Source organism: Ictalurus furcatus, chromosome 13, assembly GCF_023375685.1.
Source record: "Ictalurus furcatus strain D&B chromosome 13, Billie_1.0, whole genome shotgun sequence".
Lineage (NCBI taxonomy): Eukaryota > Metazoa > Chordata > Actinopteri > Siluriformes > Ictaluridae > Ictalurus > Ictalurus furcatus.
Genome location: NC_071267.1, coordinates 9,798,387 through 9,823,822, shown reverse-complemented (window position 1 = coordinate 9,823,822; position 25,436 = coordinate 9,798,387). Strand labels below are relative to the sequence as shown.

At 39.2% G+C, this 25,436-nt stretch overlaps 1 protein-coding gene across 1 annotated transcript in view; it reads right to left on the bottom strand.

Annotated features, from left to right (window-relative positions):
* radil2b (Ras association and DIL domains 2b) overlaps positions 1 to 24,898 on the bottom strand; it is a 30,619-nt gene extending 5,721 nt beyond the window's left edge. The window contains exons 1-10 of the mRNA XM_053640161.1: positions 23,088 to 24,898; positions 21,325 to 21,642; positions 18,469 to 18,701; positions 16,000 to 16,331; positions 12,755 to 13,471; positions 12,626 to 12,663; positions 10,269 to 10,441; positions 10,057 to 10,169; positions 4,095 to 4,314; positions 3,610 to 3,782 (exon numbers count right to left, since the gene is read on the bottom strand). Coding sequence (XP_053496136.1) covers positions 3,610 to 3,782; positions 4,095 to 4,314; positions 10,057 to 10,169; positions 10,269 to 10,441; positions 12,626 to 12,663; positions 12,755 to 13,471; positions 16,000 to 16,331; positions 18,469 to 18,701; positions 21,325 to 21,642; positions 23,088 to 23,221 — 2,451 coding nt within the window. The 5' untranslated portion in view covers positions 23,222 to 24,898. The remainder of the gene's footprint in view (positions 1 to 3,609; positions 3,783 to 4,094; positions 4,315 to 10,056; positions 10,170 to 10,268; positions 10,442 to 12,625; positions 12,664 to 12,754; positions 13,472 to 15,999; positions 16,332 to 18,468; positions 18,702 to 21,324; positions 21,643 to 23,087) is intronic.
* Between the last annotated feature and the right edge of the window lie 538 nt (positions 24,899 to 25,436).

Genomic DNA, 25,436 nt, shown 5'->3' with positions numbered 1-25,436 from the left:
TACTTAGGCAAGTTAGGAACAGTTTGCGATTTTTAGAACCCTCTGCTGCCTGTAATGCAACTGACCCACCCACTCTGTTGAAATGACATCTGCCTTATGAGTTGATTTTCAAAGTAAATGGATGAATATTCAGTGTAAAGGGATGGAGCTGAGCAGATCTGTTTCAGCTGAGAGGAGAGTTCATTTCTAGGTCAGAAAATAATCAACCTGAACCAGCCAATTCCACTGCATAACAATATTGCAACTTTCCAAGCACCATTTTCTAATCTTAGCAGAAATGCATTACAAACTGCACAGTCCTGTTTGTGCCAAACAACCCCATTCCATCCATTCATCCATTTTCTATACCACTTATCCTACAGAGAGTTGTAGGGGAGTTTGTTATCTATCCCAGGGAACCAAACCATCACAGGACACAATCGCACACACGTTCACACACTACAGATAATTTGGAAATGCCAATCAGCATACAGTCTTTGGACTGGAGGAGGAGTAACCGGAGGAAATCCCCAAAGCACAGGGAGAACATGCAAGCTCAGCGTGCACAGGGCAGAGGCAGCATTCAAACCGCCAACCTCACAACTTTGTGTGAGGCAAATCTCTGCTAACTTCTAAGCCCCAAATGAACCAAAACGTATGCCCTAAATGGTGAAATTATTGGTTCAGATGAAAAACCGGCTACAAGTAATCCTATTCCTGTTTTTCTCCAAGGAATGTAATGCAAAATATGAAAGATGGGTATGAAAGTTTAACTGTAAGTGTTTAGTTATTTTGCCATTTATTCATTGACAGAGACGTTCACCAAAACAATTTCCAACTGAGGCAGAATTGAGTCCTGGCACGTGCACTAAATGATCACTAGAGGGTTAAGAATATTGCTCAAGGGCCAGAAAGTAGTTCTCTTGAAGTCCTTGGATTTTAACTCAAATTTCACTGGTCACAGAGTGGTGCAGGGGTGACGTCATTTTGTACCTGAACCCGGAAGTTAGCGTCACACTGGTTCCCTTGACAAAAACCCAATAGGATTTTCCCATAGGCTTCTGTGATTGACAAAAGTTTACAGTACTAACACGTTTTGTCCATCAAGATAATTTTCACAAATGAACACAACTTTTATGTAGTTTGAAGCCTAAATACAATCGCCAGAAATAAACATCTAACCGTACACTATAAACGAACTACACCACGGTCGACTTCAACGTCACCATCACCAAGCTTCCGACAACTTTTCCAAACTTGATTTAAAACACTTTCCATAATACGGGTTTACTCTGTGAATGAATCTTCATCCACGTTTCATCCATGCCCATGTTGCATTATTTTTGAGAAAATTCCATTTGTTTATACGTGCATCTCTTTTGGATGGTTTTTCATTGGGGAATAAAGAAGTTTTATTTTGATTTAGTTTTTATGAAAGTTAAAAAAAATATGTATTTTTAATAATTGTGCCTCTAAAGCTTATTATTATGATGTATGTTTAAATGATTGCATACTGTGCATGCATAACACTGCAACCCGGAAGTTAGCATCACACTGGTTCCCTTGACAAAAACCCAATAGGATTTTCCCATATTTATGTCATAGAAAAAAATGTGAAAATATTTTGAGCCTGTGTTCACCACACACCTTATTTCAGGCTTTTAACCAAAATCCCATTCAAAAAACCCATTGACTTCAGGACGATGGAACCAGAAGGGCTAAAATGCTAACTCGTTTCCAGGATTTAGCATTACAAAATGACGTCATCCCTGCGCTACTCTATTAGTAGAGAACATTAACTGCTGAGCTCTCACTACTCACTAATCCTGCTGATGTTAAATCATCTCAAACCGCACTATTAATCTGAACCCACTCTGTTTAAATTCTTGAGCTGTACCTGTGACTAAGTTAGGAAGATCTAAGAGTAACAAAAATGTGTCAGAATGATTTATCTGCACATAGCATTTGCGTTAAGAGTTACACTTAAAGGCTGACCATAATTTCATTTGTTCACTATCTACAAGTGAATGTCTCAGATCACTTTCAGCTGATAAGAATATTTCCTGTAGAATGTAGTGCTGTGCAGCATGAATGGTGACATTCACACACAGACAATGAACCATGCTACAGAATAAAAAAACCTGCACTGGATACATGTAGACAAGGCTTATCCGCCATGTCATCATTATCTGCCCGACTGAATGACCCTTTGTGTCCGCCAGTCTTAATCCTTTAATGGTTAATTCTCCCTGTTAATTATTTCTGACAACTACACTAATTCCTGATGTCTATATGGATAATGTTGAAAGACGGTCAATAGAAACTTGTAATCGGATGACGACACTACAGGATGACTCCAACAGTCATCCTTGTATTCGTTATGTTTTACAAGACTGCGGTCAGAGCGAGTGAGAGCGAGGTTTCAAGGCTTGAAAAATGCTTAAGTTTGCATTTATCAATGTCAGCATGTACGACAGGGTCCAAAACAACTGAAGTATCCATGGATGCTGTCTAATTCCTTTCAAAATTGCACTCAAATCTGAGTTACTTATATAAGAGTTCATATCCTTATTTATTCAAATAGTACGAAGCCTGTACTTTTATATACTATACTTTTATAGTGCCATAGACAGAGAACATATGCATTAGTGCGCTACAATATGGGCCTGATGTACTAAGTTGTGTTCACCAGATTTCAGATACAACTACAATTGGAATTATTCACCACTAAAAATCCTTGAACATTATGTACGAAATTGGCGTAAAAGCCTAAACACCCAAGTGCCAATGATTATATGATATATCGTTATAAAGAATAAATCATACATATACGGTATACAGAACCATTTTACTACATCAAGCAACACAGGTCACTTGTTCGAAAGGTTTAGAAAACATGGTTTGATAGCCTTACCTTAGGCAACTACTGTAGAAACAGAACAATTAATACATATTTTTTATTCATTTGCTTGAATTTTTTCACTTCTTAATTGCGTATTCCTTTTTCATGAGTGAGAAAATAAAAACTGACCGTTTGGTCAGTCTAGGGATTTTTGGACGCTATTGTATATTATCACATGACTGCAGTGTTCGAATTGTGTCATAGTTCTTGGGGGGCCCCTGCCCCCTGTCAAAATTCATCAACCAGGGTTTTGATTTTGCTATAGTGTATATATATATATATATATACATATATATATATATATATATATACACTCACATATATATATAGTTATAAATATATATATATATATATATAGTTATTATTATATAGTTATTATATATATAGTTATAACTAGTTATAACTGTCTGACAGTGATATCTTACGATCTTTGTGGTAATTTGGCTAATTTGAAAAATGAGGATCCACTCATCTGGTGCGCTTGAGCATGTTTAGAGTTTTCAGACAGAAAAAAAAAATCTAATTTGGATTTCTTATGAAACTGGACAAATAATGGACAATGTTTATGTTTCTAGTTTCTATGACCCTCCACCCGCCAGTTTAATTTTTTTGGGCTTTATGGGGGTCCCGTCAATTAGTACACTGCATGACTGCTAAATTAAAGGACTTTTTTTTTGTCTTTTCCAATTATATTCACAAACAGTGAGGTGAAAGAAAGGGTCTCTGACCTGCAGCAGATGTTCTCGAGTGGTGGCCAGCAGATTGACAGCGGAGGAGAGTTTGACGAGGTGGTTCTGTGCCAGCTCTCCGAGCCCTGCCGTGTAAGCCCAGTCTATCAGCACATCCAAATTTGCACGGATCTGAACCCCACAGGACCAGTGGTAAAAGCTTCCCCCTGATCCTTCATACAAACAGCATAAAAGTGTCAGTGTAAACAAATGTTACAAAACCAGCTTGCTGTGTACACACTTACATAGTCAGAACATTTGAATGGAAGACTTTTAAAGATTGACAAAGAAATCGACAAATAATTGTCTGTGAAGACTGACAGACACTGGTCTTAATAATTAGGACACAACTGCGCTGAATGAAAATAGCATGTACAGACATCTATGTATTGGTACTAAATGTAAAGAAGGTGCGTCCTCTGTGCCTATATGTCCCTGGTATTAATTATATTTCAGATAGAGAAACACAAATGCGAGATTTTTACCTCGCTCCATGAGCAGGTTGAAGAGGAAGGCATTGACAAAGAAGAAGAGGTAAGTGAAGAGCTGTATGGAAATTTCAGGGTGTATGTGGAAGTCTTTGATGAGCTTCAGTGTCTTTGTTAAGATGTCCAACACGCTGGCAACTTCATCAGGGATCTGTACCTGCCCATTCTCTGAGAAAGGATTACTGTCTAACAGGCCTGGGAGGACTGGGTACAGGAGCTGTGTGGGACAAAAAATTTATATACGTGATTTTTGAACACTTATCTTCTCTTTAGGTCAACACAACCCATCTTATATTAAACGTACCATAAGAGCGATACTAAAATATTATTTCAATGAAACTTCTCTCCATTCATCTCCGGTAACCGCTTCATCCTGGTCAGGATCCAAAGCTTATCCCAGGAACACTGGGCGTGAGGCGAATATTCTCCATGAATGGCATTCATACACACTTTCCCAAACTCATTCACTCCTAGTCACGTCACAATTTTCCATAAATCTTCTTATATGTATGTTCTTGGGAGGTAGAAACTGGGAAACCAAAAGGAAGCCCATGACTTGACATTAAGCTGACATTAATATATAATCCCATACAATGAGCAGTTTTGCTAAGAAGAACAGACAAAATATCAGGATGTGCCAAGCTGATAGAGACATATTCTAGAAGACTTAGAGCAGCCAAATGATATTGATATTGGTATTGATTCAGGGGGTGAATACTTATGCAACCAACGAATTTCTGCTCTTTTGTTTGCTTAAGCTTTGTGTTACGATAAAAAATATTTTACACCATCAAATGTTAGACATAACCTGTAAATCAAATGGTAAAAATCCTGCTTCAATTCCAGGTTAGTATAAACAATACTGTTTATATTTCTGCTAATTAAGTAAAGATGTCAAACGTTTTAGTTCTGTTCTTATAAAATCAACAGAAATCACCTGGCACTATTAGAACAGAACAGACCTGAACAAAGGAAATGCCATTGCAGAAACCATGTCTAATCCTTATCAATAAGCCGAAGGAGAACATTTGCAGAACATGAGAGCTTCCTCTTTGCTCTAAGATGATAAGAAGATCTTCTATGCATGGGCCAAAAACGTTAAAAGAACGTGTGATAAGCTTGCTCTGGTTAGTGACCCTTATGAGCAAGTTTACCAGAGGAACGTCAACACACTAAAAAACAATGCTCAGTCCTCTGTTTCATCTAACATCCTACCTTTCCTCTGTCCTTCATCCTGACACATGTCAAAAAGTGGACATGTAGTTGTCATGGCGTACGGGTTGTGTATTTCATATTAGGCATGTACCAATATAAAACCTCCATATCGTGACTTGCCTATTTACATGACGTTGTATATTAAAACAATTGCGGTTTGCAGTAATCTGAGGCATCACAGTTGGAAAATTCTTTAGTTACCTCATATGTCATCCCTTCTAGCTTATAGTGTACTGCGCTATCATTTGCTAACTTATATAAAAACAAAACGAAACATTTGAAAACAGGAATAGCATGTCATCAACATGAAAACACCAGAAATTATTTCTGATATTCGAGGGCTTTGACTTAATACAACTTTAAGAGCTGACTAATATTTACTGTTACATTTTCTAGCTAAATAACAATTAATCAAATTATTGCAGTTCACACCACTTTGTCTTCAAATTCTGGATTCTAATTGGTCGAAAGCTTTTGACGAATTTTTCTATAACCACTATTTTTGGCTACCAACTTACTAACTAACTAACTATAATACTTGCTCCAAGGTTTGAATTAATGTGTTCTAGTAATGTACTAATCTGTTAATGTATTCTATGTTATTATTTCTATAGAAACAGCTCACTCACAGGGACAAACGCATTTGTTCCACACCATTTATTGTAGCCTATTAATAATTTTTCTTCAACAAAAGAACATGTATAATCATTTACAAGCTGTCATGAGAATGATCTATGTAAAGAAAACATTTATTTAATATTCATCAAAAGAGAGAGAGAGAGAGAGAGAGAGAGAGAGAGAGAAAGGGGGGAATTGTTTAAAGCTGCTCTAAATAATGCTATTAAGCAGGAACTAACTTGTTCGCCAGATGTTGGTCCATTGTGTTTTATGCAAGGATTAAAACACAACGAGGCAAAATAATCGACGATGGGTTGGTGTAATGCGGCCCAACGTAAATCAGCTTGATTATTTGATTATTTTGTGATAACAACATGTCACAGTGTGTTATTCCCCTTACATCACAGCAATCTGCCAACACTAACAATGTTTATTTCTATAGACTGAAGTCATACTTTTTATTCATTTATTGTTAGATTTAATGTTGTCGGTAGTTCCTGTGCTCACTTATGTTACAGCAGGCATGAACAGACATCTCCTCACCAACCTCTCTTTTTTTCTCTCAGTTTTATGTGTCATTCGTTCATTCGTTCATCTTCAGTAGCCTTATCCTCATCAGGATCCAGAGCCTATCCTATGAGCACTAGCCGTAATGTTGGAGAATTCACCTCAGATAGGAACACTAGTCCATTACACTATACCGTTCATACACATTAACACCTCATTCACACCTGGGGCAATGTACTGTAGGCCATCTGTGTGAAATGCCACACAGATACTGAAACGCCACACAGATAGTAACCTGAGCTCAGGAACGACCGTGGAGTTGTGAGGTGGCACTGCATCACCATGCCGCCCTGCTGCTTGTTATGTTACAGAGAAACCACAACCTCCCTCGTCCTGAAAAACTTAAAGTTACAGCCTTACCTAAGACTGTTACAAAGGGCTGACACTGGAGACTCCTTTCCAAAATGCCAAATGTCTCCTCAAAAAAAAAAAAAAAACATCGCCATATGAACGATTACATTTATGTGGTGCATCAGCCAAACAAATCCCTGTGTAAGTTGTTATTATAGGAATGATAACATATTAAAACAAGCATATTAATATGAACAAATATGAGAATTCAATAGGATTTTGATATATGTCTTACATGTCATATATTTGTTTATCAGTACATGTCTACTACAAGCCTGCTGAAGGGGAACCTCTTAAGAAGACAGTTGTTTTTTTTTTTTTGGAGGAACATTAAGATTTATAGCAGAAGACCAGCAGAAATAGCTCAGAGAGAAGAAAATTTCACTCAGTCCTATGTGCTTCCCCCACTTTCTCCAGCTCAACACTTCTTTATTCTCTGTATGCCCAGACATGACAACGCTGCTTTTGTTCAGTCCATGGACAGTTGTAACCAGTCCATACTTGGCAGTGGTTTTACCCCAGGCCGTCATATACGCAGTATACAGTATGTGCTTAAATTGCTGCATGGGTCTTGGCAAAAGCTGGCTACTTTGGCAACTGTGTTCCAAATAATGTAGAGATCATTCATGTCAAAAGTACAAATTGGAGAAAAAAGTAAGAAAAGAGCAAAAAAAAAAAAAAAAAGAACAATGACTCCTTATTTCCAGATGTATGATTTAAAAGGAAAATGATTGAAAAATTTAGCTGTTTTGCAGCTATCCATCTACTGCATCAGGCATATATACTGTATATTTAATATTTCTATGCACGTTTATGACGCACATTTGTTATGCTCCCAGAAGCACCACACGAGTGTGTCCTTGCCTCTGGGAATTGCAAACACCACGCTTTTATTTTCCTAAGCCCCAGTCACCAGCTGTTTCCTTTTCTGCTAGATAGAAAGGCCTAGAGAAATTAGACAGAGAGCTGCAAATGTTATTCAAGCTATAAACTGACTGTTGTCTTTCCTAATCGTAATGTTTGCATTTGGTCGAAATTTCCTATTAAAAATATTGACTATACCTATGGCATGATAGATACTAGATAGAATTTGTTCTTTTTTTTTTTCTTTTCAGATTATCATACAAACTGGTAGTACTTGTACAAAGTCAGTTCTGAATAAAGCAGCAGGCATTTTTAAAGCCATTTTTTTAAGAACACACCTCATCTTCAAAACTCATCTTCAATAGCGTTCCTGCATCCTGATTTTAAATATGCTATAACATTCCTGCAACAAGCTAAGGATAAATTCAACCTACTGGGTTAATTTGCCAGCTAAAATGGTCAACTGATATTGAATACACAGTGCATTTACCGCATAATGCTCTGCCAAGTTCATGATTTAGTAGAAGGAATTCTCTGATGAGAGCAATGTTCCAAATCACAAATCTGCCGTGAAGTACACTTCCCTCAAACCAAGGCTATCCCAGACTCCAGACCCTAAAATCCCTCAAATCAGCCGACGCCTATGGAAATCTTCCCATAGCAAATCATTTTCAAGACCAAAGATGAACTGAAATGTCCCAGAAACTTAAGATCGATTCAAATTTTCCCAGAGACTGGACGCCTCAAGGAATTTTCCAAAATGGAACGTGGAGCAGTTCCCGAAAGCAGGCTATGCCAAATTTGATCAGAGACAAGGAAGTAAAATTCGTTTCAACTCCTTTAACAAGGAACACATGGATGGGCACCTTAAACATCCCGATTTACCCACAGACTCTTAAAGTCATATCCCCACTGCATTTTGGTCTGAGACTTACATTTTCGGGGAAAATTTTATTATTGAGCTGCTTTTTTTTTTTTTTTCATAATAGCAACAGGCCTGAATTAAAGCACTTTTTAAGACTGTAAGGTTTGAGACGCTGCTTTTGGACAGTTCAACTTCTATTCCTTCCTTGCTTTATGCTACATGCTTGATAGTGGAGGTTTTGGTAACTGTGTATAATATAAACAGGAGACAGAATGAACATTAGGAAAAGGTTTGCCAATGCTTCAAGGCTGAAGGGAAGTTGGAGGATTGCCACCTTCCACTAGCCACATGGAAAAGTTCAACTGAAAATCCTCAAGTAATTAAAAGGGAAGCTTTTTTTACTTTGCATGGAAGACATACTTTCTTAATTTAGTCAGTATGCCTACAGCCAGGCTTAGCAATGCATGCAAATGGTTCAGATATTATTACAAATCTCATTTCATCTCTGGAAGAAAGGAAACTAACTATGTGATAACGGCAAAGCATGGCTTAGTGCATTCAGGTGTTCTATCTCCAGCTGAGTCTGTCCAGTATAAACAGTGACTACATGAATGCCTAGAGATTTGGGGCATGAGACGCACATCTCACTTTCTGGATACATGTGACCTATGCACTGTTCAGGAAATGGATGTGCAGTTCCTTCCTTCATTTTATGGAGCATCTAGCAAGTACATTATTACTCCGAAATAACACTGATATTGACCTTTACAAGGTTCTTGTCTTTCCTCATCAACAAAATGCTGGACCTTTTGAAGGTTTTTTGTATTTGGCTTTGCTGAAAATGTAAAACAACTGTACAGTGAAGGAAATGTCTAAAGACAAGGCATTTAGATCCATAGTGACTTGGGTTTATGTTAGTATGGCAATAGATTATCAATATCGTTTCCAAAACATTCTGAATTTCCATCATTTGTCTGGAAGTGCCTTTAAATTTCAAATATTTCTATATGTTTACATACCTGTGCATGATCGCAGTTCTAAAATCTGAATGAAAAAAATTCTTGAAAAGTGAACGAAATGTTTTACTACTGAAAACTGTGGTTTATTCTCATTGGGTTTGTCAAAAACACATCCAAATTAGCCACTTGGAAGCAGTCAAAATCTCTAAATAATGTTCTTATTATTTGTATGAATGCTCCACATTTATCTGATACACAATGCTACTGCTATAACGCTGCTGCTCTCCAAAATGATTCTCGCCTTCGTGATAATTTCTCATTCATTCCAGCCAGAGAGATACAAAACAAACTCACATGGCATGTTGTGCTAAAGTTAGCCCAGGATTATTTTTCTTACTCAATCTCAGTGCCTACATAAACAGCAGGTCCTATGTGATAAAACAGGCAGCTATTATGCACAGAAGCAAAATGGCTGGGGTTATTTAACAGGCACTTCATGCCAAAGCAGAAACACACTGACCTTGGTGAGGTAATAGACACACTGCTGGAAGGTAAACATAATGACCTCCTCCAGGACCGTCATGGCCTCCTCGCTGGCAGGACGCACCGTAGACAAGCGCAACTCCAACACAGCTTGCAGGATGATGTGGAAAGAGAGATTATTGGTCGATAATGAAGAATATCATCATCATCACCGCTTTTAATTATTGTGCTCTTCTGTGAAATAATTACCCATGCAATCTTCCTCCTCTTCCTCCTCCATTCGTGAAATCCCATGCAACAAGCAAGGCACTTCTTGATGGATGAAATGGAGGAGTTCGATGGAGTTGGCCATCCACAGAACAAGCGGCTGCAGGCTTCTGAGAAGGTTCTCCGGCTGCAGCTCCACTGGGTCAATGCCGTCCCTGTGAAGTGAATATAGAGTTTTATATCCAGGTATGAAATCAGGAATGAACAATAATTTTGGCCACCAAAACTTTTCAGCTGAAAATGAGCAAGACATAAATGTTACCAGGACATTTCCACTACGGATTGTTACATCATTTAAAAAAGCATGACATGTACGACAGTCTCTAAATATATACAAATTACATGCAATAATTTTTATATTATGTCCTTTGCTTTACATATTGTTTTTTTTCTGTTTTAACTGTAGTTTTTTTTTATTAAGCATAATGCTTTAAAATAAAGTTTTAAATTAGATTATCAATTTTCGAACGCATAACACTAAAAAAACCTTAATAAATGATTACAAATTACATAATAGTAAAAATAATAATAATAATAATAATAATAATAATAATAATAATAATAATAAAAAGTTTATTATTAATAGTAAAAATCCAGCACTTGGTTTTTGATTTTCAGTCCAGAGTTTCATGAATTTCGGTTTTAGTTTCAGCCAAGAATTCTTTGTTCTATATTATAATATCTATGAACATACATTAGGAATGGAAAAGATTCCTGGATACACTGCAATTCTGTCTTGACACATTCTGCACTGATGCACAAAACATCATAATCAGACTTACAACGACTTATGCGTAAATATTATTAGCAACACCAGGCAATCCCGATGAAAAAGAAACGCTGTAAATATTTAAGCAGAGTGTCTTTCAAAAGAAAATGTAATAATGGACACTGAATTCTGAATGAGTTCTTTAGACAGTTAATGGGTCTAGGTTTTTAAACAGGTTTTACTTTCCTGCCTCTTTTACAGGGTTCTACATGGAGTCTTTGGGGCTTTGGGACAACTCCTTTATAGTACTAGATGAACACTATGAATGACAAAATTTAAAGTCTATTAAGTTGCTTAAACAATCATTTAATCACACTCAATTAAAATGAAATAAAATTCCTATGTGCTTAGTGCTTAATATAATAGGCCGAGAATCCTTAAGGGTTCTTTGGTTAATGAAGAGTTCTTAGCTTACAAAAAGGAAGCTACTTGGACCCGTTTTTGAGAGCACTCCATTTGAGGGTTATATACTATGGGGCAAAAATAGGCCACGGTTCTTTTCTGCAAATCGTTCAGTGTTAATGATAATGAGTCTTTATTTATCACATATACATATGGAGAGTGAAATTCTTTTCTTCACATACTCCAGCATGCCAGGAGGTTGGGGTCAGAGTGCAGAGGCAGCCATGATACAACACCCCTGGAGCAGAGAGGGTTAAGGGCCTTGCTTGGCAGTTGGCAGCTTGGCAGTCCCAACCTTCCGATCAGTAACCCAGAGCCTTAACCGCCAAGCCGAATCTGCCCCCCATGTTAGGGACCACTTCATGCTAATACACGCTGCAAATTTATCCCAAAGGCTTCATTATTAAAAAAAACTGTCATGTTGTTAACTTTTTATCATTGCAAAATTAAAAATACAAAATTTGTATTTTCATTCCTTAATGCATGGCTGATTCTGACTGCCCCAGAACGCAAGAATCTTTAAGGGTTCAACAAGAGGGACAAATGAAGATCCCTTAAAGTGAAAACTGTCAATCGAAATCTAAATTAGTATTTCAGAGCTTAGTGTTAAGGACACCTACACAATACTACATCTGGAAAAAAAAAAAAGCTTTGGAGAGATTAGTTTAATAGTTTTCATTTTATAGTTCACCAGGAAACTTCACTTCTGGGAAAATTATAGAACATTTCTGCCGATTAATATATAGTCACAGCTTCATGATGGTGCAATTAAATGCATTAAATGTTCTCTAGAATGTACTATACTGTATGTCCCACTCCCAGAAGTGGGTCTTGCTCTACAGTAATAGCTTGTTAGCAGTAAACATGGTTTTTCAGTGTGTTCTTGGCTGAGGGTGTTTTCGCACACTATTTCCTTTTCCAATCATTGCTTGGAATCGCTTAGATTTGGCAGAGGTATGGCACACGTATCTCAAACACTATTGGTTATTGTGTAAGTCAAGCACGTCAACATGCCATCACTCTGACTTCCTGTTTCATGGAAATACCTGCAGAATCAAATCACAGCTACAGTAAAAAGCCATGGGTCCTTTAAGGGTTCTGCCCTTAGTGTTTCTTTCTGAATTGATTAAGAGTGTAGTTATGGCAAGTTTGTGAAGAAGAGACCTACATTTCAGACTGAATAGCTGCAAGCTCCTTCGCCCTTTCCTATAGGAACATAAAAACAAAGAGTACAATTGTGAGGAGGACCTCAAAAGAATTCAATATATTTGACGCACTATTAAAATCAGAACCTTACCAATACAGCTATTTGAACCTTATTGGCGATATGTAGCAGAAGTCGTCGCAGGTCAGTCATGGGAAAATGTGTGGCTGATTGCTGGAGGCATAAACACATCAGGAAAGATGGGGTGAGCTTGTGCAGGTCTTCATGACGGTCTACCTTTGTAAATATCTCCTCTAGGACCCGTGTTTCGTGCTCTACGTCATAAAAGAGGATGAGCTCTTGTCCGTTTGTGTCCCTCAGGCAGGGCATGGTGCTTTCTGCAGCGCAGGGTGTTCCTGAGCCCTCTGACATAGATAACATACATCTCTGATAGAGAGGAAATGATGTCGGAGGATGAGGTTGTGGTGAGTCATGTCGCCATGGAGGAGCTACACTAGGGGATTTTCCCAAAATTTCAGTGTTGGGATCCTTAAACATGAAGAGGTAATTCTCGCCCAAGCCTATGACATCTCCCGAATGAAGCTCCACCTCTTGGTTGACAACATCTCCGTTCCTCTTGACCAATGCTCCATGTAACGGCTTCAGAACTGTGACTCCTGGTCCTTTCCTATCATCTTGCTGAAGGTCAGAAGTTGTGACCTGGACTCTCTGAATGCAGCAGTGCTGTGGTTGGATGTCAGGAGCCCAAAGAGTCACACCTACAGCTGGCCGCTCTTTCTCTCCATCAGATTGCTCAGAATGATGGCCAAACACTGTACAGCTGCTATTTAGAGAATAGATGATGAAGTCCTGAGAATAAGATCACATGGAGTATTAGTTCTGGGCAACAATAATGCAGAACATCTAAAATATCACTTAATATGAGTTTACAAGGAACATTTCCAGATTTTTCTCTTGCTTTTAAAGCAATACAAAAAAAAAGGTATAAAAAGTGTATTACCACTTATGTACAGTTGCTCACTGAAGAAGATTTGTTTATGCTGAAATTTCCCATTTTAAAACCTCATCGTCATCTAAACTATTACATTATTAGTATTTCAATTTATGTAAAAAAAGACTCCATCCTGATGGCAGATGTGTATTCATGGTGTTGTAATGAGGGAACAGAGGAAGCATGACAACGACTAAAATCATGTTTTTCATGAATATAAAATGAATATGACATATAAATGTCTTTTTCATTGGACAGTAGAGAAATCGAGCCAGGCATGAAGCTTCACATACATCTGTTATTCACCTTTCTCTCACACCCGCAAATAAATCAAAAGAAAGCCACAATTATTTCATCGTTTTTATAGAGAGCTCTTATAACTAAAGAATGATGTCAATTAGTTTCATCTTTACACCAGCCTCTATGTGTCTCGCAGATGTGTTCATTTGGATATTGCACATATGTAACTCTGTACAACACGAAAAGGGATAACAGTTCTCTCCTGCTCGCAGATGAAACTCTGATGAAAGACTGATTAGGAGGAATACTATAGCAGACAGCAGTGAAAAATCCAGACAAATCCAGTTCAGACAAACTGGAAACTAAAAGCAGAGCCCTGAATACTGTAGTACTGAATAGGACTGAATTCTGCTTTGAGTCCACAGTGGACATTAGCAATGGTGGTTTGGTTTGTCAGTCAACCATTCATTGTGAGCAAGCCAGTTTTAGTAGACTATTCTTTTATTTTTTTTCTGTAGTAACTTTAATCTACTAACTTCTCTGTAGTAGATTTGGTTAATAATTACATTTTAGGAAAATAAATAAGGAAATAATTAGCAAGGGTGCAGCATGACGCAAAGTGGAATTCCTTGTATTAGAAAGAGTATACATTTATAGCAGACACTCTTATCCAGAGCAATTATCTCATTTTTTGTACAACTGAGGATTAAGGGTGGCCCAGCAGTGGCAGCGCTTGGATTTGAACTCACGACCTTCCGATCAAAAGTCCAACATCCTAACCATTGAGCTACCACTGCACCTCTGACTGTCACTAAGCACTGACACTGGAGACTCCTTCCAAAAATTTGAAATAAAAGTCTCCTTAAGAAACATTTCCATCCACCCATACCACTTATCCTCTTCAGGGTCACAGGGGAACCTGGAGCCTATCCCAGGGAGCATGGGGTACAAGGAAGGGTACACCCTGGACAGGGCACAATCACATACACACTCACACACCCATTCATACACTACGGACACACCAATCAGCCTACCATGCACGTCTTTGGACTGGGGGAGGAACCGGAGTACCCAGAGGAAACCCCCGCAGCACTGGGAGAACATGCAAACACCACATACACAGGAATCAAACCCCCAACCCAGTAGGCATGAGGCAAACGTGCTAACCACTAAGCCACCATGCACCTGTGGCGGGTCTTTGATACAAGTCCTTGTGCTCACTGTTACTATAGAAACGATAACACATTAGAACGAGCGCATTAATATAAACTTTGCAGCCAGGACGCCTGTCCAAGCTGTGCTGTTATAGAAAATAAATCGACACCCATCAGAATGTTGTATAACATAGAGTACATAAATAAATAAACAGGCGACCAAAGTACACCGAGTACAAGTTTGTGTTATTATGAGTACTGAGTAAGTGAAATAGTAAGTCCTGTTTAATATTACTACACTACTACAGTTTCCTTTTGAACTACTTTAAGTCCTACTTTACAGTAAGTCGGCACACAGATTTTAACGCTGGACTTACAAATGGACGCTTCACTTCCCTGCTACGCATCATCTGTAGTAAATGTTGTGGTGTGCTAATCACTCAACAGACAAAGCTAATCTGTCAGGAAATGTGTCCACCCTCTGGACACCCGACATTCGGCACACTGCTTCCTGCCTCGTGTTGATATGCAGCCGATTTCTGCACACACAGCTGTTTTTTCAGAAGATTTTCCCTTCTGCCTGGCATTCAGGATCTCTTTGTGTTCTTTTCCAGTAGGATCGAGGGGGTTATGGAATAAAATATAGTTCCATGGCACACTGACGTCACACGGTCCGTATTGACCCAAAGCAAGAGTGTAAAATAGTGTGTGAGCTGATGCACACTTCTGATGAATAAATACCAGAGCAGACAGCACTAAAGAAACATCAGAAGTGCGTAAACATGTTTTAGACATGCTCAAACAGGAATTGGCAGTCGACTGATATAGTGCTGGATGTCTGGGAAAATGTATGCACTGCTTGCAAATATAAAATATCTCCACAGCAGGAATTCCAGTAGAACAGTAGAACTTATGTTGGGTGAGGCAAAGGGGGGAGAAACAAGCAACTGAAGGGGAGGAGGTGTAGAAGAGGTGGGGCAGATTTGTACTACCTGTCTGTAACTGAAGCCCTGCAGTAGCAGGAAGTAAGGGAAGTGTTCAGGTGGGTGAATGGAATACTGTGTGCAGTTGTCATCGCTGCTCTCCGTCTCTTCTTTTCTGCCAGCTGCACAGGGCAGCTCTTTGTAGGCCTCCAAGTCCTCTCCACCCGATTGGCTCTTAAGGCTCTGCTGGGGCTCAGGGGAGGGCCTGAGATCTGCTTCACTGAGACTCCTACACAGACTCAGCCCAATATCAGTGGCAATGCCACGCCCGCCTCCGTTGAACACCACAGACCTCCCCCGTGAGCGCGTCTTCTGCAGTTTACGAGCCTGAGCGTTGATCCCTGGGCAACAAAAATGACAAGAAACGTGCTGAAGTATTCATGTTGGATCTGTGGAAAGCTGTATAAATTTGTGTTCATTAGAAACCCTGCTATGGATTTCTAAACTAGTAAAAATTGTCATTAGGGATCATTAGTCATTAATAAGTAAACACAGAAGAGAGGCTATCCTTTATTTCTATCCTGAAGGGAGTGGTCTCTTTGATAAATATGAAAGTGTTGTACAGTGGTGCTTGAATGTTTGTGAACCCTTTAGAATTTTGTATATATCTGAATAAATGTAGCCTAATTTATCATCAGATTTTCACACAAGTACTAAAAGTAGACAAAGAGATCCTAATTAAACAAATAAGAAAAAATATTATACTTGGTCATTTATTTATTGAGGAAAATGATCCAAACTGATATATCAAAAAAAAAAAGTATGTCAACCTCTAGGATTAGCAGTTTAATTTGAAGGTGAAATTAGAGTCAGATGATTTCAATCAATGGGATGACAATCAGGTTTGAGTGAGCGCCCTGTTTTATTTAAAGATCAGGGATCTATCAAAGTCTGATCTTCACAACACATGTTTGTGGAAGTGTATCATGGAAGCAAACAAAGGAGATTTCTGAAGACTTCAGAAAAAGAGTTGTTGACGCTCATCAGGCTGGAAAAGGTCACAAAACCATCTCTAAAGAGTTTGGACTCCACCAATCCACAGTCAGACAGATTGTGTACAAATGGAGGAAATTTAAGACCATTGTTACCCCCTCGAGGAGTAATCGACCAACAAAGATCACTCCAAGAGCAAGACGTGGAATAGTCTGCACGGTCACAACGGAACCCAGGGTAACTTCTAAGCAACTAAAGGCCTCTCTCACATTGGCTAATGTTAATGTTCAAGAGTCCACCATCAGGAGAACACTGAACTACAGTAGTATGCATGGGAGAGTTAAAGGAAAAAGCCAGCGCTCACCAAAAAGAACATGTATATGTATATTATATAATATTTGGTTTAAATAAGAAGCGTTATGTTTGGAGAAAGGAAAACACTGCATTCCAGCATTATCCCATCTGTGAAACATGGTAGTGGTAGTATCATGCTTTGGGCCTGTTTTGCTGCATCTGGGCCGGAAAGACTTGCCGTCATTGTCGGAACAACGAATTCTGAATTATACCAGAGATTTCCAAATGAAAATGTCAGGACATCTGTCCATGAACTGAATCGCAAGAGAAAATGGGTCATGCTGCAAGACAACGACCCTAAGCACACAAGTCATTCTACCAAAGAATGGTTAAAGATGAATAAAGTTAATGTTTTGGAATGGCCAAGTCAAAATCCTGACCTTAATCCGATAGAAATATTGTGGAAAAACCTGAAGTTCATGTGAGGAAACCCACCAACATCCCAGAGTTGAAGCTGTTCTCTACTGAGGAACGGGCTAAAGTTCCTCCAAGCCGATGTGCAGGACTGACCAACAGTTACCGGAAACATCTGGGGTCACAGCAGATACTGAAAGCAAAGGTTCACGTACTTTTGCCACTCACAGATATGTCCTATTGGATCATTTCCCTCAAAAAACAAATGACCAAGTATAATATTTTTGTTTAACTGTTACGTGTTTCATTTGTTTAACTGGGTTCTCTTTATCTACTTTTAGGACTTGTGTGAAAATCTGATGAGGTTTTAGGTCATATTTATGCAGAAATATAGAAAATTCAAGCACCACTGTAAATCACATGCTACAACCTCCTCAGTCGCCAGATTGCAATCCAGCGATGGGAAGTCAGTGTGTCAGACAGTGCTCTTCACCACCATCATCAAAAGCGTTACTTTAATGTAAACATGTGTCATGCATTGAATTCCATGTACGGGCCTGGCACACATTGTTTGTTGCGAGTGTCTAATAAAACCTGATACTGGGTGAATTAGTCTTCTGTGTGTGTGTGTGTGTGTGTGTGTGTGTGTGTTGACACTGCTGCTTTATTTCACCTATATAAGTGTAAAATAAGTTTAAGAAATGCACTTCATTTTAGTCGACAGGCTTTTTTACATACTACATACGAGCATCTGTCATAAAAGATGTTCCAGAAAAAGCTGAAAGCGTATTGGTAAATATTTTCGAGGACTTGTGTAGACACAAGGCTGTGCTGTACCTGCAGTCACTGTATCCTTGTCTCTGGAGATCTTCTCTTCCACGCTGACTCTACTCTGGATTTCAAACCGCCGAGCGTAGCCTTCTCTGGGCTTCCAGAGCGACTGCAGGAGCAGCGGCCGCTCGTTATCTCCCACCACACGCACACACTCGCTCCTCCATTCTCGTTCTCTGATGCAGCCGATAACATCACAAAGAACGTAGGCATCAGCATCCGCTTTGTTCAGAGAGTATCTATGAAAACAAAACATAAACATTCGTATGTTTCACTGTTCAGTATATGAATTGAAAGAGCGTAAGATCTTGACAGTGGACTTTTTATATGACGGTACGATTAGTAGTGCAGGCATATGTATAACAGGAACAGCACAGTGGTGCAGTGGGTAGCATTGCTGCCTCATAGCTGCAGGGTTCCTGGTTTGATGCAGAGCTCAGGTTTAATGAGAAACACACTAAATAAATGAATGTTCACACTTTTTAGAGAATGCTTCCATGCTTCTGCCTGATTTTAAATGTAAAGTAGTAGTATAGGCACTAATACAAACACACAGACATACATCTGCCTTACTATCTTTGTGAGGACCTTTTACTGACGTGATTATTAATGCAGCTAATTAATGCCTAAATCCAACCATAACTGTAACCAAAAGGAAACATTTGGCATTTTAGGTTTTTTTTTTTCAATAAAAGTTTCAGTTTTTGTATAAAAACAACCGGCGTATTGTGCCCAGAAGGTCAAAACTGTCAGATATTCCTATCATTTTGTGGATATTTGGTCCCTAGCAAGATATAAAAACATGTTCACACACACACACACACACACACACACACACACACACACACACACACACACACACACACACACACACACACACAGACGCACATGCATGTACGTGTATGTCTAGCTGTGGAATGGGAGAAAAGTGAAAGAAATCCACTTTCTAAAAACCCAAGTCAGCATCCTAGTGGTTAGCATTCATGGTTTGCCTTGCATTGAAGGAATTCATTTCTGCTCAAATTTCCCCCATCTCTAACACAAATGGGACATTTGGCATTCAGACATTCAACTTAACTTGCGGAGACATTTGCCGATGTGCACAATGGCTGTTTCATACTGATCCCCCATAACACCCCCCCCCGAAACACACACACACATATCCTTTAACAATATTAAGCTATAAACCCATAGTTCAACAGCTCTGAGTTTGACATCATTATAAATCCCATCCTAATGCCAGCTTACACCGTGCAACCCTATAGCATGTAGCGTATATCTATACATCCTTCTTTTTATCATGTATTTGGATGCACTTCTCTGCTGTTCAGGAATGTTTAGAGAGAAGAAATGGTTTCAAGACCGTGACGTCACCCTTGTGGTTTAACGTCACTGTTTCAGCCAGGACACAAGACAAAAAAGAAGCTGTAATATTCAGAGAGAGTTTGCCAGCACCCAGAACTGAACTTATTCACCTGGCAGATGTACAGTAACTTACAAGGAAACCAGGATCCAATCCTAGCTTGGATGAGCAGTTGAAGGTTCTTTCTCAAGGGCCAAACTTTCTGGCAGGTCAGGGACTTGTTCCTGAAGTCACTATCAAAGAGGTATTACCACTAAATTACTACTTACTACTGTGCCTGCTGATGCTTTAATATGTGCCATTATGGCCTGGTTAACTAAAGGTTTCAGTTTTAAAAAATGTTTTTATTAACTATAATAACTTTATTTATTTATTAACAGGGTCTATAGAGAACCGCTCTTTCACATGAGCATATCCGTTTTGTAGGTTTGCCTTCCGCATTGTTACGTTTTTGTTTACATTGCCACGTCTGTTTTTGTTTTGGTTCATGTCTTGTCTCCACCCATGTCTTCTGATTGGTTGTCTCCCTAATGTGTCATGATTACTCTCACCTGTGTTCAGTTTAGTCTTGGTTACTTTGTGTATTTATAGCCTTTGTGTTTCTTTGTTCGTCACAAAGTATACGCGCTGTGTCTTTTTGTACCTCTGTGTCTATACCAAGCCGTTTGATTCATTCTTTGCTTCTTCGGTTTTGACCTGGTTCTGCTATTCACGTTACTGATGTTGCTAAATTGGTGTAAATTGTTATTATTTTGTTTAAAGACCTTATTTTTTTTTCATTTAGTACCGCCCTTCAGAAGCTACATAAGATACCGACATGTTTCCCAGAAGACGAAATAATAACAATTTACACCGATCATCCTGTTCAAAAGTTTACACCCCCCTGGCTCTTAATGTATCGTGTTGCTTTCTTGAGCATCAGTGAACGTTTGCACCTTTTGTAATAGTTGTGTATGAGTACCTCAGTTGTCCTCAGTGTGAAAAGATGGATCTCAACGTCGTATAGTCGCTGTTGGAAAGGAGTCAAACATGTAGAAGATGCTGGAAAAGTAAATAATGTGCAGGGCCTGGAGGATTTATCTGAAGAACAGTGGGGCAGTTTAACTGCTCAGGACAAACAAGGGACTCATGAACAACTATCACAAAATATTCAAATTAATCTGTGTAAATTCAGTTATTATTGTCTTGTTGACTATATGTAAACATCTGTTATGTGAAATAGCTTATTCAGGGCAGGACTAAATTAAAAGCTAAATGCAATTTTAATGATCTCTCTTTTTTTTTTAATTATTAACATTTTGCAGATTCTGCAAGGGGTGTGTAAATTTATGAGCACAACTGTATATTGGAAAGACATTTAATACCTTTAATGGCAAAGATGCAGTGTCATGGAAGAGGGCTTGTGCATGGGCATTTTAACTGACATAAGTGAGTAATAAAAATATCAATGTTTCAGAAGAATCCACCCAAATAAGCAGAGGAAGCTCTGGTGTCCTCACCTCTCGAGTGCTTCTTTCACCAGCTCTTTGGCACTGGAGTGGGTTGTAGCCAGGACGCTCTTATAATTGGCACCTTCGCAGATCTCGGTGCCAAAAATCTTCAGGATACCTGGTGCCGTTATGTGACTGGACAGTTCTGAGGGATCGTCTGTTACTGATGGCTCTTCTCCAGCTGTAACTACGTCCGCACGAGCCGAGAGCACACCACGGCTGAACACAGAGGAAAGGCGGTGCTGATGTCGGCGGATTCTGCTCTTGGCTGGTTGCCTGAAGCCCACGCCCTCCACAGACATGGCAGTACCAGCCGATGAGCTAGATCTGGGTAAAAGAGCGAGAGGGGGTTGGAATAACTCCATGGTTCAGAACCACATCAAATAGAACCATATTAGCCTCCTTGTCAAGCAACACTGTGACCATGAACCATCCCGTTATGGTCTTCTGTTAAAATGGACAGGAATAAGTTACTTCTGATTCAAAGACTTGAACATGAGCAAACCTTGTACCTTGCTCATTCAGAGGCACAAGGGCCCCCTTTCAGCACAGAGAACCGCACCAGTGACGTATATGAACTGCATGCCTTATTTGAAAAATATGACAAAATAATACTTCCTGTGAAAAATAACATCTCTTCAAGTAAACTCCAGCCAAGTGGCACACATAATAATGAATGCTTTCAGTCATCAGAGTCTGATAAACGTGTGGTTCAGCATTTAGTTCCTAAACATATAATCAATTTAGTCAAACTGATGATGTCCGTTATAGGAGTGTGGAAAATCTTTATGATTGATTGTTTTACTACCACTATACACATCATGAGTAGGGTTTCCAAGTGTTAGTGTCCTAGTGTCAGCCTGTGTGTGTGTGTCCATGCGTTAAAAGAAGTAAGGGAAAAAACAGTGGCCCACCCAGAGGAAAATAGAGCACCCTACTGGGAAGATTCCTGAACTTCCTGTCTCTCCCTGTACCTGAGCCAGGTAACTATGTAGTGTAGAACTGCAGATCTCTGCTCTGTCTGTATAAGCTTCCATATACAGGTCTTTAATATTTTTGGTCATACATAAAGTAGATCAGGTGTCTGGGGTAGCTCAGTAGATCTTCAGGAGCACACTCACAGAAACAAAGGTACCAAATAGTACTTTTCCATGTCGCTGTGGAGGTGAAAGTGATGTCTCTTTAATCACCTGTTACAGTAGTGACACCAGTTGCCCTATTAACATTTCTAGGTGGATGATACAGAAGATCCATCCATCCATCCTCTATATCCTTTTCAGGGTCACCAGGAACCTGGAGCCTGTCCCAGGAAGCATCGGGCACAAGGCGGGGTACACCCTGGACAGGGTGCCAATCCATCGCAGGGCACAATCACATACACATTCATACACTACGGACACTTTGGAAACACCAATCAGCCTACCATGCATGTCTTTGGACTGGGGGAGGAAACCGGAGTACCCGGAGGAAACCCCCGCAGCACAGAGAGAACATGCAAACTCCGCACACACAGGGCCACTGTGGGAATCGAACCCAGGACCCTGGATATGTGAGGCGAACGTGCTAACCACTAAGTCACTCTTGATTGTACGATCTCAGCGACAAGGAAAACCCCAGTTTGGTACGTTTAGGCCAATTTGTGCAGACATGGCTGACTATATCAGAACCCTGATTTACCTGACTCAGGTGTGTTGGAGCTGGAAAAGAATAAAGCCATAGACAGAGAACTGTTTGGTTTAGACTGAGGACAGTTTTAGTCTTCATACACTTACTGGACAGATCCATTGCTGTGCTTGCGGCTGAGCTTGGACAGGCTCCTCTTGGCTGCGCTGATCGGTGCTGCTGCAGGTGACGGAGGTGCGGTTCCTGTTCTCCTTAACGTCCGCTCACCCCACGTCATCGTCATAAGAAAGCTCTCTAAAGGCGGCGGCCCGTCAAAATCCTTCTTCAGAAAGAAAGACGAGAACTCTTTAGCACTGATACTCCAATGATGAGCATGATGAGAAAAAAAAGAAGGGATACACACATGAAAAAAATTTACAAAAGGAACTTTGTGCAATATTATATATAATAAATAATATTGCGCCGGGGTAATGATCAAGGTGCAAACTTTGGTTTCAAGAAAAAAATGAAATGTGACTAAAGACAGAGAGGTAACGAGTTTGGAGAAGCGGATCTCTGACTCTACCTCTACCTCTGACTCTACCCGCGTCTTTTAAAGCGCTGTACTGGTTAGAGTTATAGGCAGGGTTGCCAGATTGTGATGACAGTTTCACTCCCAATCTCAAAGCCAACCCTCCCAAAATCACCAGGCTATACAGCAGCTTCAAGTGCAACTTTGAGAAAGGTTACTCCAACAAGTTTATTTACTAAACAAGATCATTTGCAATCCAATGCCTTCTGCAGAACCTGTCCTAGAGATGAGGGGATAACACCAATCTGGCAACGCTTTCCAGGGGGAGGGAATGATGAAGCTTGAGGGAGGGTCTATGGCTACTTTCGTGTCATTTCATATGACTGACTTAAAGGTGCAATAGTCGTTTTTTATTCCTAACTTGTACGAATAACCTGGAAAACATATAGAACGTGATAAAAAAAAAAAAAAAAACCCAATGGGTTAAGTCAGGGGTTCCCAAACTTTTCCAGGGCAAGGCCCCCCAAAAGGCATTAACATTTGACCGAGGCCCTCCTTTTGCAAGATGTCTTTAAAAAACATTAAAAATACAGAATTCTGAATATATCCCCCTTTTTTAAATTAATAATTACATCTTACATCTTTATATTACATTACATTAGGAATCGATTGTGTGTGTGTGGTTGTGTGAGAGTGAGAAAGAGAAAATCATGTATTTATTTATTTTTCACCCCAAATTGTTGAGGCCCCCCGGGCGCCCCCTGGCGGCCCCCATTTTGAAAACCACTGGGTTAAACTGCTGCCTTAGCAAAGGTTTGTTAGATTACTGAGAAAATCCGTTTAGAAAATTGACTTCCGGCCCGGAAGGCTTGTTTGTATTTGGAAAGCCACCAGTTATTTTATGGGCCACCTGAGATACAGGTACAGGAATCATTCGTATGTTGAACCCTACCTAAGGGGGGAAAAAAAACCCCCAAAAAACAAACAAACAAAAAAAAAAATCCCATTTTTGCCACAGAGAAAAAAATAATAAAAATTAGTAATTGCAACTTTATTTCCCAGAATTTATATCTCGCAATTCTGACCTTTTTCCCCACAAGTTTGAGTGAACATCTCACAAATTTGACTTTATTTTTCGCAATAACAAGTTTACATCTCACAATTCTGACTTTTTTTTGACCCCCCCGTGGCGGAAACTGGCTTCCATAATTAGAGACCTAATCTTTGAGAGAGAAAAAAAGACTAATCTTACCTAATGCATCCTTTAATGTGGTCCTCATTCATTTTTAGAACTATCATTATTATTATTATTATTATTATTATTATTAATAATAATTTAGATGAATTCAGATACAGGAGTGTGCAAAAGTCTTAGACACCCCAATTAAAACAAATAAAATTAAACAAAAACCTCTAAGCAGCCGCTAGACTCTGTACTGGATGACTGTGTTCTCAACTCTCAACTTCCTTTTATTGGGTTATTCAATTAAATTAACTAGATAGTAGCCTATAACATAAGTCAAGTGTGAAAGTCTCAAATTAACGTTAAGATTACACAAGATAACACCACAACTTAGCTTCATACAAGGTTAACTATTTATTTTTAGGACAAAATTCCTCACCTTCATCCAACTGAAGGAGAAAAAAGCGAGAAATAGCTATGCTGGTTCATGTATTCTGTAAAATCCTAGTCACACTACCACCACACTCACCATGATTACAACAAGGAATTAAAGTAAAACCCCACTGTGAAACACATTAAATATGTCGTTGACGTCACTGGGGAACATTACTAGCAGCATTTCAGTGCCATTTGATAGGAGTAAACATTTGAACGTTCTCAAGCATAAGGGATAAGGGTCAGATTTCACTCTTAGCACTTAAACACAAAAGATCAAGAGTTTGTTTTCTCACACATCACTTTCCAGCAACATCATATTAATGAGAATATGTGTAACTATATGTATATGTATAACTATATGATATT